The 19942-nt window shown below is 45.0% G+C and overlaps 1 protein-coding gene across 1 annotated transcript in view; it reads right to left on the bottom strand.

The window, feature by feature from the left end:
* Positions 1-1457: 1457 nt before the first annotated feature.
* LOC122944685 (lactase-phlorizin hydrolase-like) overlaps positions 1458-19942 on the bottom strand; it is a 31955-nt gene continuing 13470 nt past the window's right edge. Inside the window, exons 10-17 of the mRNA XM_044303232.1 lie at positions 18895-19185; positions 16714-16912; positions 13776-13978; positions 10991-11100; positions 10003-10137; positions 8008-8228; positions 6308-6544; positions 1458-1672 (exon numbers count right to left, since the gene is read on the bottom strand). Coding sequence (XP_044159167.1) covers positions 1458-1672; positions 6308-6544; positions 8008-8228; positions 10003-10137; positions 10991-11100; positions 13776-13978; positions 16714-16912; positions 18895-19185 — 1611 coding nt within the window. The remainder of the gene's footprint in view (positions 1673-6307; positions 6545-8007; positions 8229-10002; positions 10138-10990; positions 11101-13775; positions 13979-16713; positions 16913-18894; positions 19186-19942) is intronic.

Genomic DNA, 19942 nt, shown 5'->3' with positions numbered 1-19942 from the left:
GGGAAATAATACAATCTACACAACCTTTAACCCAAACCTGAACTTCTGTGAAGAAATTCGGGTCTGGGTACCACATTCAGTTTTTTATCACGCGCATGCAAAACGCATTGCACCCGCGTGATAAAAACTGACTGAAATTGCGTACCTACTCGCGCGGGTTTGCCGCAATGCATCCGGACCTTACAGTTCTGGAATGCATTGGATAACACTGACATAATACATTCCAGAACTCTAAGGGTTACATAAATCAATATAATGCTATGCGACCCCGGCAGTGCTGGAAGTTCAGGACAGGTGCTGTGCTGCGAGTCCGGAGCGTGACACTCACTTGTCTGAAACCAGCCATTAGCAACATTTACCCTAAGTTCACACCTGAGCGTTTTACAGCGCGTTCAAACGCGCTGTAAAACGCTCAAGACATGAAAACCAATGCTTCCCTATGGGAATGGTTCACACCTGGGCGTTTTACAGCGCGTACGAACGCGCTGTAAAACGCCCGACGCTCAAACAAGTACTTGAGCTTCTTTGGGGCGTTTCGACGCGCGTTTGTGGCCATAGGACACTGCAGTCAATCACACAAACGCGCGTCAAACGCGCGTTTACTATTGCAAAAAACGTGCGTAAAAAAACGCGCGTAAAACGCGCGTTTGAGAAACGCTCAGGTGTGAAACCAGGGTTAGAGCTACATGAAACAGGACTTTCCTACAGAATGCTGCAGCAGATGATTGAAGTTTCCAATAACAGCATACATATGGGAATTGCTAGATAAGCAATAAAGTGTCTCCAAGCCAGGGGTTCACATTCCGCATAGAAAGCAATCGCACAAGTCCGTTCAGCAGAATTAAACAATCACTCAAAGGGAATGTGTCACCATTGTTTTTCTCTGCCAGTTAAAACCAGATAGGAACACATCTTTTTTTTTTTTTTCTAATTCGTTTTTTTTTCTGATTGCAGATTTTTTTATTGTTTCCTGAACAGGATTATGGGGGCGTCCATCTTGCCTGAGCTGTTCTTAACAGCATTTAGAAAATTGCTTTACAGCAGCCACATGGACCATAGACACCATGGATAGGAGGAGATCTCATTGACTTCTATGGGAGAGTTTTTTTTTTTTAGGCATGCAGAGGTCAGGAGGGAGCAGATAAGCTGTGATATCGCCTATTGTGAATGATGAATCCTGTTTTATCTACATGCAGGTGAAATTTCATTCTAATCCTGCCTATGATGATAAGCAGATAACTGCCTTAAAGTGATCTGTACATATCAAAAAGTGGCGCCTATTATTAGGCTTAGGGGCCAGTGTGAAAACTGCAGAATTTTATATTTTTTGGTTAAATACAGATATTGACATAGAAAATAAAAAATTAGCATCAAAAATTCTTTACAAATAGGTTTATATGTGATTTAAACAATAGGTCATTTTCTAATCACACATTTCCTTGAAATTACACCCGAGCCTAAAACAATTCTGCGAGTTTTAACTTCTTGCGCAGTTTACTGTACAGGACTGAGAATAAAATGATTCCTAGAACGGCAGCGAGGAGAAGAGCGAACTCCACGTACAAAGCGACCATCGCGTCCGATGTAGAGATCTGCATTCCCAGGAAGGAAACACTTTCAGAGTTGTCAGTGGGAGCGGGTTCAGATGTTATTCCTGCCTGAGGGGTTGTCCCTGTGTGAGTAGAAATACATGAATATTATAAAAATAGAAAGCATAAGAGGATGTAACTCTTGGGCCCCTTTCACACGGGCGAGTTTTCCGCGCGGATGCAATGTTTGAGTTGAATGCATTGCACCCGCACTGAATCAGGACCCATTCATTTCGATAGGGCAGTTCACATGAGCGGTGATTTTCACGCATCACTTGTGCGTTGCGTGAAAATTGCAGCAAGCTCTATTTTGTGCGTTTTTCACGCAACGAAGGCCCCATAGAAGTGAATGGGGCTGTGTGAAAATTGCGGTGCGATTTTCACGCACTGTTGCTAGGTGACGATCGGGTTGGAGACCTGATCATTATTATTTTTCCTTATAACAATGTTATAAGGGAAAATAATACAATCTACAGAACACCTAACCCAAACCCGAACTTCTGTAAAGAAGTTTGGGTTTGGGTATTAAACATGCTGATTTTTCTCACGCGCGTGCAAAACGCATTACAATGTTTTGCACTTGTGCGGAAAAATCGCGCATGTTCCCGCAACGCCCTTGTGAAAGAGGCCTAAAAGTGGAGGCAGAACTTCTCACAGCTGAGAGTTTGTTACAATTGTATCCAGCCTAGACAATCCTCTGTGAACTAAACAGATGGCTCAAGATTGATACATTTTACCAGCACAGATACATTGTAGCAAAATGATCAGGCTAGTTTAGGGTACTTTCACACTTGCGTTTTTCTTTTCCGGCATAGAGTTCCGTCACAGGGGCTCTATACCGGAAAAGAACTGATCAGTTTTATCCCCGTGCATTCAGAATGGAGAGTAATCCGTTCAGTTTGCATCAGGATGTCTTCAGTTCAGTCGTTTTGACTGATCAGGCAAAAGAGAAAACCGTAGCATGCTACGGTTTTCTCTCCGGCGAAAAAACTGAAGACTTGCCTGAACGCCGGTCCGGCATTTTTTCCCATAGGAATATATTAGCGCCAGATCCGGCATTCAGAATACCGGAATGCTGGATCCGTCGTTCCGGCATGCGCAGATCGGAACTGCCCGCCGGATCACACTGCCGCAAGTGTGAAAGTAGCCTTAGATGTTTGTTCTTGCAGATGAATTGATTAGACTGTGGATACAACTGTAGCAAACCCTCTGCTGTAAATAGTATTAGGTCTGTACAGTTTTTCTGCTTACAGATATTAGACTCTGTTCACATCTGGGCCGGCGTATGACAGACCAAGGTGTCTTATACAGGAGGTATTCTGCAATTGCTCTCATTTGAAGGCCTCAAGCACACAACCATGTCTTGTATCCGTGTCCGATCCACATGTTTTGCGGATTGCACATGGACCCATTCATTTCTATGGATCCGCAAAAAAACGGACCACACAACGATGTCGCACGTGTGCTGTCTCCATCCATGTGTCCGTTACGTAAAAAGATAGAACTGGTTTTATTCTTGGATGCAAAATGCTGCCCTCCACGGACCCATGAAAGTCAATGGGTCTGAAGAAAACAAACTGACTCAACACAGATTTCACACGGATGTCATCTGCGTTTTACAAAGTGGGTACTGTTGTGTGCATGAGGCCTAATTGCAAGTATATTGCTGCATGCTGTGCTATTCTGTCACAAAAATATATGTAAGACCCTTAAAACTATAATTTTTAATATGTCAATCTAAAACCTATTGCCCAAACTATGATTGGAAAATGATGCCAATCAATAACCCTGGTACTTCAAAAATTACATAAATCAATAATGAAACAAACGTACAAAGAGGAGCGGGCCGGGGGGCCGGGGAAAGGTATGCACTGACCCTGGATGACCCTGTTGTACCCCTCACCCCAGAGAAGAATCCCAGTGGTGGAGCCTCTCTGTCCTCGTTAAGCTAGATAACCTTAAATAACCCTAAAAGTGTTTTGGAGGTGAGAACCCCCAAGACTCCGACACGTTTCCCCCAGCAAGTGGGTTCCTCAGGGGGTCAGGAAATTGGGTATAATGATTAACACATAGATAAATTGCAATAAAGTAAATAATATAAAAAATAATAGCGAGGTGGCAAAAATAGACAGAGGGATAGATTATACCAGGCATCCTCAAACTGCGGCCCTTCCAGCTGTTGCAAAACTACAACTCCCAGCATGCCCGAACAGCCTACAGGTATCAGCCTACAGCAGGGCATTGTGGGAGTTGTAGTTTTACAACAGCTGGAGGGCCGCAGTTTGAGGATGCCTGGATTATACGGTCTGTCTCACTGTTTAGAAGTCAACCGGAGTGATAGTCCCAGCCTGATACTTGACCTCCAAACTTCAGACGCGTGCCACCCCCTGCAGATAAAATAACTGAAATAACGAGGCCTACATGGGAGGAATGCTGGTCGCCTGTGTCATGTGGCTCACAGTCTTATCTCTCCCACTGCATGAGTGATCTCACTATGGAGGTAGGTGGGAGCTTGGCTGGAAGTTGTATCTTAGCACCTCTCAGACCCTGTTCACACACCGTAGGTAGCTTAGTGGTAGGACCCCACGCCACACCGAGATATACCTTGACGGTGGTGCAGAAGGTCTCCGATGTGTTCCTGACTGGAGAACATTGGCTAAAGTCTCAGTTCTTAACATCAGCCTGAGGGATTAGCCAGTGTCGTCAGTTGCATATCATCGTGGTGCACCTTTCGCAGTGATTATGTGATTTTATATTCGCATCCACACATTATTCCATCTTGTGTAGGATGCTTTTGTGGTGCATGTAGTCCGCTGCCGACATCCTCCATTGTATGCCTTTTTGCTGGGGATTGCCGCTAGCAATGGATCACATGCGGAGGAATTGCTCCCCCGGTTATAAACACGCCACAGTGTTTGGGGTTTTTGAGCATTTCCTCCCATTTAGGCCACTTTATTTCAGTTATTTTTCTTTATATCTTTAGAATGTGCCATTGCGTACTGCTGGTAGCATTCTGTTGCACCTGGTAGCCTGTGCCACCCCCTGCATGCCCACAGTATCAGGCATCTGCAGGGGGTGGCACACGTCAAGTATCAGGCTGGGACTATCACTCCGGTTGACTTCTAAACAGCGAGACAGACAGTATAATCTATCCCTCTGTCTGTCTATTTTTGCCACCTCACTGTATTATTTACTTTATTGCAATTTATCTATGTGTTTATCATTATACCCAATTTCCTGACCCCCTGAGGAACCCACTTGCTGGGGGAAACGCGTCGGAGTCTTGGGGGTTCTCACCCCCAAAACACCTTTAGGGTTATCTAGCTGAGGAACGAGGACAGAGAGGCTCCACCATTGGGATTCTTCTCTGGGCTGAGGGGTACAACAGGGTCATCCAGGGTCAGTGCATACCCTCCTCCGGCCCCCCGGCCCGCTCCTCTTTGTGCGTTTGTTTCATTATTGATTTATGTAATTTTTGAAGTACCAGGGTTATTGATTGGCATCGTTTTCGAATCATAGTTTGGGCAATAGGTTTTAGATTGACATATTAAAATGATAGTTTTAAGGGTCTTACATATATTTTCGTGGACTAATTATTTTGATAATTAGACTCATTTTATATCCCATGTAAACATCAGAACATATGTAAATGTGCTATTCTGGCCATCAAAAGTGACAGAAACCCAAATGCACTACTTTAGGGCTCATGCACATAACGGTATGTATTTTGCGGTCTGAAAAACACGGATCCGAAAAAATACAGATGACGTCCGTGTGCATTTCGTATTTTGTGGAACGGAACAGCCGGCCCCTAAAAGAACAGTCCTAGCCTTGTCTGTTATGCGAACAATATTAGGACATGTTCTATTTTTTTGCGGAACGGACATGCGGACATACGGAAAAGGAATGCAGACGGCGTACCTCCTTTTTTGTGGACCCATTAAAATGAATGGTTCTGAATACGGTTCGCAAAAAAAATACATTCATGTGCATAATCCGTTAAGGTGACCAAATATTGACATATGGAGGCCTCTTTCACATGACCATATGGCTTTTTCAGTGTTTTGGGGTCCATTTTTCATGGATCCGTTGTTTCATTTCCGTTTTTCCGTTCTGTTTTTCCATATGGCATATACAATATACAGTAATTAGCATAACATTTTCAATAGATGGTTCCACAAAAACGGAACGGATACGGAAGACATACAGATGCGTTTCCATATGTGTTCCATTTTTTTGCGGACCCATTGACTTGAATTGAGCCACGGAACGTGATTTGTGGGCAATAATAGGACATGTTTTATCTTTCACTGGAACGGAAATACGGAAACGGAATGCATACGGAGTACATTCCGTGTTTTTTTGCGGAACCATTGAAATGAATGGTTCCGTATACGGAATGCAAAAAACAGCCCGTAAACGGAAAAAAAAAACAGTCGTGTGAAAGAGGCCGTACAGTATGACCCACTGAGGGGGAGGGGCTTCACCGAATTTCATGTCAATGCGGTCTTCTGATATTAGTTAGACATGGCTGCCTTCTTCCAGAAACAGCGCCACATTTTGTAATTGTAGATCAACTCCATTGAAGTGAGTGAGGCCAGATGTGGCGCTGTTTTTGGAGAAAGCAGATCCTACACGTGGCTAGGCTCACATGTTTTGCCATTTTGATATCCAACCCCCCCCTATCGTCAAACAAAACCTACTTGCAGTCATCTTACCTTCAGGCTCCGGCTGGAGGCAGGGATGAGAGACGTTTTTGGGGTCCGGGAATCCGTTGCACCGGATGAGTTGCCTGTAATACTTGGAGGACTCTTTTGGGATGCGAGTCAGATTGGGATCGGTGTAATTGGTGTAATAGAAACCAAACCGCTCGGCGTATCCTGCCGCCCACTCAAAATTATCCATGAGGCACCAGGCTGTGTAACCGCGAAGATCCACCCCATCATACGTGGCAGCTGCATGGAAATAACCAGTCTTACGTTTAGTTGGAAAATACAGATTTTTAGCTTAAAGGGGTTGTCCAACGGGTTAAAAAAAATATTCCCCCGATGCTCTCTGCCTCCAGGAAATGCCTTCTTAGCCAATCACTTTCCAAAGTGGTGACCCGCCTCAGCCAGTGATTGGATGAGCAGTCATTTCCTGAGTGTCAAGAGGAAGCGGGAAGTAGAGACCAGTGGGGGAGCAGTAAGGACTTGTTATTTACACCAGGGATGCTCAACCTGCGGACCTCCAGCTGTTGCAAAACCACAACTCCCAGCATGCCGTAATAGCTGTAGACTGTCAAGGCATGCTGGGAGTTGTTCTTTTGATCTCATGCAAATAAGGCTTTCGGTGCACCATGGGAGGAGCCTTTCTGTTTGGTGCACCATGGGAGGAGCCTTTCTGTTTGGTGCACCATCGCTCCACCAGTGAAGCCACCCTGCGCCTCCCCCTCATGTTTTATTGCCAGTCCTTCAAATTTCGGAGCGGGTAGCAATAACACAGGGGGGGCCAGGTGCACCAAATGGAGAGGCTCCGCCCACAGTGCACTGAAAAACCCTATTTGCATAAAAATAACAAAAAAGCATTTCTCAGGATTAGAGTACCGGATTTTCACAAGAAAGGTATTATTTTTTAATTTCGGGGCACCTACCCTATACTTACTTTGATATTGATTTTAGAAGTGACAGGTTCCCTGTAAATTTATGTTAATTTATTCCAATAAGTGATAATACATAGTTCCCCCCCCCCCCCCCCCCTCTATCTGTTTTTGCATCCTTCACCCCCGCACCCCCCCAAACTGATCTATGATGAATGCTCCCAATGTCAGTATGGCAGGAGGTGCCCAGCAGACAACCCCCCATATCTCAGCCCCCTGGAGTCCCGCAGGGAGACATATTGTCACTCACTGCTGTCTCCATTGAGTCTTCCTGTACAATTGGGCTGAAAAGGGTGTGTACATTTACGCAATTAGCTTTGTTAGTGCTTTGATGCAATATTAACTTTGCACTCCTGCTGTTGTGAAACTACAGATCACAGCATGCTCCATTCACTTTTTATGCGACACCCAGCAACTGAACACGCTGGGAGTTGTAGTTTCAACACACCTGGAGTGCCGGAGGTTGCTGATCCCTCATCTATAGGTTAGCAAAGGAATGCAGAGGTAGTAATGAATGGCTGCAGGATCAGACTACGCGCAGGGTTTATTTGTAGTCTGTCACCCTGGAGACACAGAGGAGTATATCTAGAACCAGCTGCTTCTAATTTAGATTCAATGGAGCAGAGTAGATATGGGTTGCAGAAGTGTACATACCCATTAATGCGGTCAGCTTACAAATGTTCCTTCTTTCTAGACCAGTGGTCTCCAACCTATGGCTCTTCAGTTATAGTAAAACTACAAACCCCAGCATGTCCTGATGGCCGCCACTGACGCTCTTACCTTTTAACGCCTCATTGACGTAGAGCTTGAAGTAATGTTCCCTCCAGACGTCGCTCAGATCCGTCCCCCGCTCAGAAATCCCGTTCTCCGTCACGTAGATGGGAGGGTTGTTAAACTCTTCTTTTATCCAGTTCAGTATCCTCCGGAAGCCAAAAGGAGTCACTTTCAGCCAAATGGAGCCTGATCCGAGCCAGGTGCGGTCAGCCATCGAGGCTACACCCCTGCATCAAGTCAATGGTTTGTCAGTTTTTACATCCCTGGTTATGGAAGGTCCCCCATCGTCTGTACAAGGAGGGGGCCGCTGTGCCTACATTTACCATAACGCAGCTCCATGTCACCCCATAGTAGGCAGTGTCGGACTGGGGTGCCTAGGGCCCACCAGTAAAATGTATTTTGGGGGCCCACCATATGGATACATTCAAATATAATAAATACATTTAACACGTTTTTTTTATATGAACATAAGCTGGTTGAATATATGTATGTAGTGCAGTAAGTCTACTGTGTTATCTGCCACTTGTGTAGGGGGTGGGAGACTAGGGGCCCACCGTGCTCAGGGGCCCACCGGGGGATTCACCTATACCCCTGTGGACCAGTCCGAGCCTGATGGTAGGGATATCACTCATTCAAAATTCTATGCGGATTCATTTCTTCATTTATCATTACAGCGGTTGAAACATTGTATAACACAAAGAGCGTGTATAGACAGTAATATTCTGCCTACCACTAGGGGGCGTTTAAGAGCTTACTGCATATTGTTATACACTGCACTCAATAGTAATCCAGTATTGAGTGAGCTCCCTCTAGTGGTGGCCGCAGGCAGACAGAATTTTATCATTCATTACTATGTTTTTGCAGAGGATTTGCAACTCTGGGTCAGAAAAACAGAGGTCTGGCTGCTATAAGAATAGATTAAGAAAATATTTGCTGCAGAATTTTGGGAATATGGTGTTGAAAGGTGGCCACTCTGCATTATCTCGCCAGCAGTTGCATCACTTAAGCATGGACTCAAGGCAACTATCAATTTGCTGATCTACTGTAGTGTACAACAACCGTGATAGGACTGCAGAGAGAGAACAGCCCAATGGATGGAATGGGTCGCTTTACCCACAATCTCATGTCATGCAATTGGCTTTTGGCATGCCACAGCCATGGAGATTAGGACACAATGCGTCCGTAATAGCTGTTTATGGCAGCCCCGTTCACTGCACGAAGAGGGACAGCGTCTGTTTGTCCTGTTATGCAGCCACGATGGGGCTATTGGCTTTGATCTCATCACATTTAGGGGCCCCAAAGGCCGGACCCCACTGTAACTTTCTAATCTGATTTCACAGGTTAAAACAATATGTGGTTGGAAAATTTAGCAGCAGGTTCATTATTAGGATAAAGCAATACCAATCTGTGACCACCAGGTGGCAGCAGAACACTGTTCCATTGAATATACAGTGTACATTTTGGTGTATGATGAATACATTGCAGATTGCACTAGGCAATACTCATACACATTCATCATAATTGTGTGTTCTAGATGAGCTCTATGTAAACATTGAAGTTATTTGTTTTATTTGTATATGTTTTTACCTAAATAGGTGCATAATTCTGTGCTGCTTAATATCATATTTATAGTCCTTTATAGTGGTTTGATTTTTGCAAGAGCTCCCAATGCTGCTGCGTCCCTTCACAGAAATAAATGACAATTCTGTCAGCCTGCAGCCACCAGTAGGGGAAGCCCACTAATTATATGGCTCTCGCTGAACTCAATAATAAATTGGCATGCAGTCAGCTCCCCCTTGTGGTAGCAGTAAAAAAAAAATCTAAGCTCAGCTCTATTTGCTGGTAGCGTCCTGACGTGCCACCAGCAGTGGTGAGAGCCTAAAATCTTGCCAGCAGTGGCTTCATTGAGGCATGGACCTTCAAGTCAACTATCAATGTGCTGATCTACTGTAGTGTACCCCTTTAAGATCATACAAATGCATTTGACTTTGTAGCGCCTACCTGTCTGCATCATAGGACTCTACAGACGGACGGAAGTTGAGGGGAGAGGTCAAGGTTGTGGTGTAATGATTGAAGCCAAAAAAGTCGTATGTGCCTTTAATTCTTTTCTTCTGCTCTTCTGTGAATTCAGGAAGTCTGTAAAGGGTTAAAGTAGCCAATTTACATATATATATATATATATATTACACACACACACACCCTGTTTCAAATTAATTAAAAAAATATCCAACTTTGCTAATAGTCTTGATTACAAATTTCCTACGCAGACTTGTGTCTCCATGGTTACAGACTACACAATTAATCCAGTGTAGTCAGATCCTGCAATAAGTGGTTACTTAAATCTCATGGGACCACAAATACAATATGCAACGGGGCCAATGCCCGCCATGTACAGTTTATAGTACTGGTGGTGTCTTATGCAGTACAGGGTACTTTGGGCCCCACAGACACTGGGGCCCAGGTGCACCTACTAACCATGCACCCCTATTAGCTATGTCTTTGACCCTAGGGATGAAATCTGGCCACGTTTAAGGGCTCATGCACACGACCGTTGCCCCGCCATGCCCATATTGCAACCCACAAATAGCGGGTCCGCAATATGCGGGCACTGACCGTGTGCTCACAGCATCACGGATGCAGACCCATTCACTTGAGCGGTGGCACAGAACCCCACGGAAGGACTATGGAATGCTTCCGCGGTTTTCTGTCCGTGCCTCTGCACTGCAAAAAAATAGAACATGTTCTATTTTTTTGCTGTGCGGACGGATCACAGACCCATTCAAGTTAGATGGGCCTGTATCCGTCTGCGGCAGCCATATGGATGATGCCCGTGCGTTGGGGACCGCAACTTGCTGTCCCCAATGCACGGAACGGCCGCGCTCGGCTGTGTGCATGAGCCCTAACTCTCATAGTCGCTTTCATGCCTAGGAATAAATATAAGAGTATAAACCCGTCCCATCCATACATTTCCTGAGTGTATTCCAGTTACCGAGATTTTGGTAGTCCTTGTGCAAGACTCCTCTCCCAAACCCTCGACTTCATGATCTCATTGTAATCTCCATTGTTGAAAATTGGATTTGCAAACCATCCTCCGTAAAACTAGACAAGAAAGTAAAACAGAGAATCTAAATGCTTATGGACACCACAAAAGGGCAGACAACCGGACTGTAAGTAGTCTTGATAATTAAAAAAAATGGTGTATACAGCCCTTATGCAAAGCTATGTGCCTCCATGCTTTCAGACTACAAACTAAGGCCTCATGCACACGACAGTTTTTTTTCACGGTCCGCAAAAACGGGGTCCGTGGGTCCGTGATCCGTGACCGTTTTTTCGTCCGTGGGTCTTCCTTGATTTTTGGAGGATCCACGGACATGAAAAAAAAGTCGTTTTGGTGTCCGCCTGGCCGTGCGGAGCCAAACGGATCCGTCCTGAATTACAATGCAAGTCAATGGGGACGGATCCGTTTGATGTTGACACAATATGGTGCCATTTCAAACGGATCCGTCCCCATTGACTTTCAATGTAAAGTCTGGAGTTCTTTTATACCATCGGATTGGAGTTTTCTCCAATCCGATGGTATATTTTAACTTGAAGCGTCCCCATCACCATGGGAACGCCTCTATGTTAGAATATACTGTCGGATATGAGCTACTTCGTGAACCTCAGATCCGACAGTATATTCTAACACAGAGGCGTTCCCATGGTGATGGGGACGCTTCAGGTTAGAATACACTACAAACTTTGTACAAGACTGCCCCCTGCTGCCTGGCAGCACCCGATCTCTTACTGGGGGATATGATAGCACAATTAACCCCTTTAGGTGCGGCACCTAAAGGGGTTAATTGTACTATCATATTCCCCTGTAAGAGATCAGGGCTGCCAGGCAGCAGGGGGCAACCCCCCCCCCTCCTCCCCAGTTTGAATATCGTTGGTGACACAGTGTGCCCCCACCATCGCCCCCCCTCCCTCCCTCTATTGTATTAAATCGTTGGTGGCACAGTGTGCCAACCACCATCGGCCCCCCTCCCTCCCTCTATTGTATTAAATCGTTGGTGGCACAGTGTGCCAACCACCATCGGCCCCCCTCCCTCCCTCTATTGTATTAAATCGTTGGTGGCACAGTGTGCCAACCACCATCGGCCCCCCCTCCCTCCCTCTATTGTATTAAATCGTTGGTGGCACAGTGTGCCAACCACCATCGGCCCCCCTCCCTCCCTCTATTGTATTAAATCGTTGGTGGCACAGTGTGCCAACCACCATCGCCCCCCCCCCTCCCTCTATAGCAGTAACATTGGTGGCAGTGTGCGGTCTCAACAGTAGAAGATTCATACTTACCTGCTTGCTGCTGCGACGTCTGTGACCGGCCGGGAGCTCCTCCTACTGTTAAGTGAAAGGTCTGTGCGGCGCATTGCTAAAGAACTGTCACTTACCAGTAGGAGGAGCTCCCGGCCGTTCACAGACATCGCAGCAGCAAGCAGGTAAGTATGAATCTTCTACTGTTGAGACCGCACACTGCCACCAATGTTACTGCTATAGAGGGAGGGGGGCGATGGTGGTTGGCACACTGTGCCACCAACGATTTAATACAATAGAGGGAGGGAGGGGGGCCGATGGTGGTTGGCACACTGTGCCACCAACGATTTAATACAATAGAGGGAGGGAGGGGGGCCGATGGTGGTTGGCACACTGTGCCACCAACGATTTAATACAATAGAGGGAGGGAGGGGGGGGCGATGGTGGGGGCACACTGTGCCACCAACGATATTCAAACTGGGGAGGGGGGGGGTCTGCCCCCTGCTGCCTGGCAGCCCTGATCTCTTACAGGGGAATATGATAGTACAATTAACCCCTTTAGGTGCCGCACCTGAAGGGGTTAATTGTGCTATCATATCCCCCTGTAAGAGATCGGGTGCTGCCAGGCAGCAGGGGGCAGTCTTGTACAAAGTTTGCAGTGTATTCTAACTAGAAGCGTCCCCATCACCATGGGAACGCTTCGGTGTTAGAATATACTGTCGGAAATGAGTTTTCACTAAGTGAAAACTTAGATCAGAAAAAGCTTTTATGCAGACGGATCTTCGGATCCGTCTGTATGAAAGCAACCTACGGCCATGGATCACGGACACGGATGCCAATCTTGTGTGCATCCGTGTTCTTTCACGGACCCATTGACTTGAATGGGTCCGTGAACCGTTGTCCGTCAAAAAAATAGGACAGGTCATATTTTTTTGACGGACAGGATACACGGATCACGGCCTCGGCTGCAAAACGGTGCATTTTCCGATATTTCCACGGACCCATTGAAAGTCAATGGGTCCGCGGAAAAAAACGGAAAGCGGCACAACGGCCACGGATGCACACAACGGTCGTGTGCATGAGGCCTTACCCTGTACCTTGGAATATACAGTATGTTCATGTTTTTATTTATTTATTTTGCTTTTTCGCTTATTTTTATTTGTTGGTATGTGGAAACCATCATCAAGTAGATAATATGCTGCTGGCAGATTCCAGCTTTATTTTTTATGATGATTTGTTTGGATTCTCAGGTGATGATTTGATGCTCATGGAGACTCATCCTCACAGCAGGACACTATAAAGAATAAAGTACTAAATAACACATAATAAGAATAACCTGCAAACAGAGGCTACCCTGCTTGTTGATGGTTTCCATTTTTCCAATGCATTTTTTTATCTATTATGCAGAGTAGCAATTTTTTTAAATGGTGTGAAATGGAAGGAAATACATATATAATGTGATTTATCATCTCCAATCATACCATCATATATCTCCGGGCTGCATCTATATCTTCCTGTTTGTACGGGTTTCTTGGTTCAGCCCAGTCAGAGTTAATGGTGATGGAAATGACGCCACCTTGTTTCGCTCTGTAGGTACCGTTGTAGAGGTGCCAAGCCTCAGCGTGTGCCTTGATGAGATTATGTCCCACTTCATAAGGTCCACGCCCGGGTCTATTATAAACTCCTTGAGAGAAATTTACAGAGAATTACTAAAGAACTGTGTGTCCTACTGTGATTAAGGAACAGTCCATAAGTGAAATTATTATAATGTAACAGTAGAAGATTGGCGCACTAGCACATACGGAGCGACACGGGATACGCTTCACAATTTATTACAGCTGTATATACTAATTAAAATGAAATACAATAAAAAATGCACATAAAACAATAAATATAAACAATATAAAATACAGTATTCCTAATATGCACAATGAATTTGATTAATGTCTCGCAATGTCATTGGTCACCTGATACCATCAGCATAGAATCAACCGCTAATTAATGTCCACAAATTATGCAGATACCCTAAGGTCTTTCTTTGGTATAAGTCCTACTTTGTTATTGTCTGTGAAGGTTCTCATTTATCCAGGTCATGGTATATCTGTAAAGAATAAATCAAGGCAACTGGACGTACTGTAGATTTCTTGAAAACGTTTCACTCGTTCTTCCAACGAGCTTTCTCAATTCTGAGTGACTCTACAAGAATTATCTGGGAATAAATATGTAACTGAATCCACATCTGGTAATTATACCCAGCATTGGGTCAAAGGTGTTGATTCCATTATCCTAATTGGAGTCAGTAGGTGACTTCCCAGAAAAAGGTGTCAAGACAGCATTGTATGTGGCAGACATACAATGCCATCTATTTAGACATCTATTGTCTGCCACATACAATGCTGTCTTGACACCTTTTTCTGGGAAGTCTTTATCACCTACTGACTCCAATTAGGATAATGGTATTAACACCTTTGACCCAATGCTGGGTATACCCATGACCTCTGACCCCATGCTGGGTATAATTACCAGATGTTGATTCAGTTACATATTTATTCCCAGAGAATTCTTGTACAGTCACTCAGAATTGAGAAAGCTCGTTGGAAGAACGAGTGAAACGTTTTCAAGAAATCTACAGTAAGTCCAGTTGCCTTGATTTATTCTTTACAGATCTATATAAAATACAGTATTCCCAATATGCACAATGAATTCGATTAATGTCTGAAGGGTTACTAGTATTGACTTTTATGTGCACCTTGCGGATATATTCAGTTATGACCTTTTATGCAAATTTTGTGAATATTTTCACTTTCCAAATATCGGATCTAGTGTGTTTGAAAAGTGGGTTGGCCGCACTTAGAAGTGGATGAACGCACCTGTTTGCTGCCAAGCTACACTCCCGTCCACTAGAAAAGTTCTAACTACCATCTTGTTATACCTGTGGACTTTGTGGATTCTTACTGCGGCTGAAACTATCGCTACATGCGCTATTTAGCTATATAAAAATGTTGCCATCTACTAAAGTAGGATCCACAACTTATGCGCTATTTTTTGTGACAATTTTTTTTTTTGCATAATAACAAAGTAGGACTTATACCCCAAAGAAAGACCTTAGGGTATCTGCATAATTTGTGGACATTAATTAGCAGTTGATTCTATGCTGATGGTATCAGGTGACCATTGACATTGCGAGTCCGTGTTTGATAAAGGCTGTGGATCAGCCGAAACGTCACAACCTGTTGCACGTCTGTTCACTTGGCGGTTCCCATTAAAGGGATTTTTTATACCGGACATGCTGCCTCCATCTTCTTTTCTTGGACTTCTCATGTAGGAGCCCTGATGAATCTTGGACTCCAGGTAGGCTGTTGCCTACCGGATGACCTCAAGATCTGGTGAGTGCGATTCCACTACTATTTTTTGTCATTGACATTGCGAGACATTAATCAAAATCATTGTGCATATTGGGAATACTGTATTTTATATTGTTTATATTTATTGTTTTATGTGCATTTTTATTGTATTTCATTTTAATTAGTATATACAGCTGTAATAAATTGTGAAGCGTATCCTGTGTCACTCCGTATGTGCTAGTGCGGCAATCTTCTACTGTTACTAGCTTAATTTGAAGGGTGAATCAACTTAGATTGTGCACCTTCCATGTGTGTGAGGCTAGTGAGCTATTTCCATCAACCTATTGAAATTATTATAATGATCTGAAAGACTCTCTTCACCTCGGCAGCAAGTGTTCACTTTCTCTACAGCACCCCCGCAGGAGGAATGAAGCATTACTGTCACCGCCAGATCTCTGAGAAGCTCTGACAGACGTTCTTCAGTACCTCTTGCTTGAGGTTCTTTTGTTTTGGTTTCGTTTTGTCATCTCGTTTCCCTCTCTCAGCTGTCATCTAGTTGCACTGATTGCATCCCTTTATATCCCCTCCCATACTGCATCACTTTGCGGTTTATACAACTTCCTGGATCGTGCTCACTGCTAGATGCTGCAACTGCTGGTTCCTCAGTTAAGTCTGTTCCTTTATTTGTGTTTTCCTGTTGTCTTGATCCTAGGTGACCCTGACTCCCTCCGTGTTAAGTGTAGGGAGTCGGTGGTCGTGTCCCCTCACTATTATAGGGTTTTCAGGTGTCACACAGTCTAGGTACGAGGGCATGCAATTTTCTATCATAAAGATCTTTGCATGGGCTGAGCAGTCAGGGAGAGCTCTAGGGCTTTTATAGGGCTCACCCTTATGTTCCTTAGTTTGGGATCAAGTCAGTCGGATCTTTATTTGTGTCTTCTAGTTTTCTGCAACACCATCCGTAACAATTACACAGTGCCCATCAAAGTGGATGGGATGTCTGGTTAGTTAATAGACTTGCAGGGTCCTCCAGAAGAAGAGATTCGTAAACCCCTCGTAAGGCTCACGTTCTTACCTGGAGCTGCTGTTCCATAACCGTACCCCAAATTAGCAATGATGTACGGCTCATTCAGAGTGATCCAGAACTTGACTCTGTCCCCGAGTCTATCAAACAGAAGATCGGCGTAATCTTTAAACCTTTCCACTATTGTCTCGTTTTCCCATCCTCCAACGTCTTGTAAGGATTGAGGAAGATCCCAGTGATAAATCGTCACCTATCGGAAAGAAAACAATGTCTATGCGAAAGAAGACCTTCAGTCCGAGCAGCCTGACCCCTTCCCCAAATCGTCTGTGTACGTCAAGAGGAGCTGTCACCTCTCCTGACATGTCTGTTTTACTAACGACTTGCATTCCCCATGTAATAACAATTCTGGAGCATCTATCCGATGACTCTATGTTGTAACGTTCCTCTATTATTCCTACTAGAAGTTTATGAATTCCAGGGGGTCCATCTGGGTGTTATGAGTGTGTCTTTCCCTGCATAGTCTGATAATATCAAAGCAGTGCTGCCAGTGAGCAGGGACATCCCCCCCCCCCCCCCAACTGGTAACACCCAGCTGGACATTCATTGCAATCGGTTAACAATTCATTCTTAACTTCTAGTAGGTATAATAGAGGAATGACACAAGAGAGAGTCATAAGAATAGGTGTTCTAGAATTACCACATGAGGGATGCAACTTCCCTTTAGGGCTTGTTCACGCGACTGTTGGTGGCCCGTGCCCGTGCTGTGAACCGCAAATTGCGGTCCGCAATGCACTGGCACCTTCCGTGGGGCAGGCGCATGGGAGCGCAGACCCATTCACTTGAATGGGTCCGCGATCCCTCCGTTCCGCAAAAAGATAGAGCATGTTCTATCTTTTTGCGGTTCCCGATGGCATGGAACGGAACCCCAGAAAGCACTCCGTAGTGTTCCGTTCAGAGCTTCCGTTCCGCATCTCCGGATCTGCGGACCCATTGAAATGAATGGGTTCGCAACTGTGATGCGGAATGACAACGGAACGGTGCCCGTGTATTGCGGTCCGCAATACGGGAACGGGACACCAATGGTCGTGTGAACGAGCCCTTAGGCCTCTTTCACACGGGCGTCATATTTTTGGCCCGGATAAGAGGCGTGTGCGTTGCGGGAAAATGCGTGATTTTTCTGCGCAAGTGCAAAACATTGTCATGCATTTTGCACTCGCGTGAGAAAAATCGCGCATGTTTGGTACCCAAGCCCGAACTTCTTCACAGAAGTTCGGGCTTGGGATTGATGTTCTGAAGATTGTATTATTTTCCCTTATAACATGGTTATAAGGGAAAATAATAGCATTCTGAATACAGAATGTATAGTACAATAGCGCTGGAGGGGTTAAAAAAAAATAAACAAAATTTAACTCACCTTAGTCCACTTGATCGCGTAGCCGGCATCTCCTTGTGTCTCCTCTGCTGAACAGGACCTGGGGTGAGCTGCTGCATTAAATAGAGGTTAAGGACCTTTGATGACGTCACTCCGGTCATCACATGGTCTTTTACCATGGTGAATCACCATGGTAAAAGACCATGTGACGTACCATGTGATGACCGGAGTGACGTCATCATAGGTCCTTAACCTCTATTTAATGCAGCAGCTTTAGTGGCGATCAGAGGATTGTCTGATCCCAGCTGTTGGAGCTGGATGGCGGCAGTGAGTGGCATGCTGGCTCCTGACTGATCTATATAGGGGGGACTTGTCCCTCTAAAAGTATTAGCCTTACGTCTCATGCACACGAACGTAGTTTCTTTCCGTGTCTGCTCCGTTTTTTTTGCCGACCGTATGCGGAACTATTCATTTCAATTGGTCCGTAAAAAAAACAGAAGGTACTCTTTGGGCATTCCGTTTCCATATGTCTGTTCCGCCAAAAATAGAACATGTCCTATTATTGTCCTCATTACGGACACGGATAGGGCTGTTCTATTAGGGGCTAGCTGTTCCGTTCGGCAAAATACGGAAAGCACACGGACGTCATCTGTATTTTTTGAGGATCAGTTTTTTGCGGACCGCAAAATACGTACGGTCGTGTCCACGAGCCCTTAAAGGGATTTTCCCTATCTTTGGACCCTCTGCGGTACTGGCGAGCAGGGGTGGAACCCCAACCCCATCAGGCATGTATGGCCTGTCCTGTAGCTATGCCATAATGCCTAAGATCAGGAATGCCCCTTTAACCCAACCATTATTACCTGAGGCTGGATATTAGCAGCCAAGAGAGTGTCAATCAGTTTGCTGTAGTAGTTGAGTCCGGCTTCGTTCACGTAGCTTCGCGTTCCGTCGGGGAGGACCCGGGGCCATGAGATAGAAAAGCGGTAGTGCGTGACTGCAAGGTTTCTGAGAAGCGCCACATCCTGGTCTATTCGGTGGTAGCTGTCACAGGCCACGTCGCCGTTTTCATCATTCGCGATTCTACCTATTGAATGTGTGTACTTGTCCCAGATGCTCAGGCCTTTCCCTTCCGTCCTCCATGCTCCTTCAATCTGAGAAACAAAGAAACATCACTGCTATTATCTGACAAAGGGATTGTCTAGGATCTGAAAAACAGGGCTCTTTTCTTCCAAAAACAGCGCCACCCAGTCCACAGGTTCTGTGCGGTATTGCGGTTTGCCCCATTGACTCAAATGGACCTGAGCTGCAGTACCACACACCACCTGTGGACGGGGGTGGTGCTGTTTTGCAAGAAAGCAGCCATGATTTTCTAATTCTGAAGCACTACAAAAAAGTTCTAACTGTGCTACCGATGGATACGCCATCAATAGTAAAATCCTGGACAACTCTTTTAAGGGACTGTGCAGGTGATTAAAAAATTTCCTGTGTCATGCTCCGCCCTCACAGACCCTGCACTAAAGTGTATTGGTTTTGCTCAGTGTCTTATTTTCAAATACATAGGAAGGAAAGGTCTTGAAAATGGTCTGAAATTAAGCTCCAAATGTATTACTAAAAATAATTGTCTAAAAAAAGACACCCCCTTTAAGTCTTAAAGGGGTTGTACACCTTAAGTTATTTATAGAAAAATCGGATTATTAACTAATTCACCTAACTTGGGAGCTGCAGTACCATTTACAGCCACTACAGAGTGTACGGCGCTGTGCTGTACCACTGCTTGTTCTAGACTGCAGCATCCTGTTCAAACAGCTGATCGTGGGGGTACCTGGATTCAAACCCCCAACAGAAAGGAATTAATGACCGATACTAAGGATATTACAGTCCCGGAAAACCCCTTTAAATTGAATGGGC

Source organism: Bufo gargarizans, chromosome 8 (genome assembly GCF_014858855.1).
Source record: "Bufo gargarizans isolate SCDJY-AF-19 chromosome 8, ASM1485885v1, whole genome shotgun sequence".
NCBI lineage: Eukaryota > Metazoa > Chordata > Amphibia > Anura > Bufonidae > Bufo > Bufo gargarizans.
Note: the sequence above shows the minus strand (reverse complement) of the source record. Positions and strands in the feature narration are given on the sequence as shown.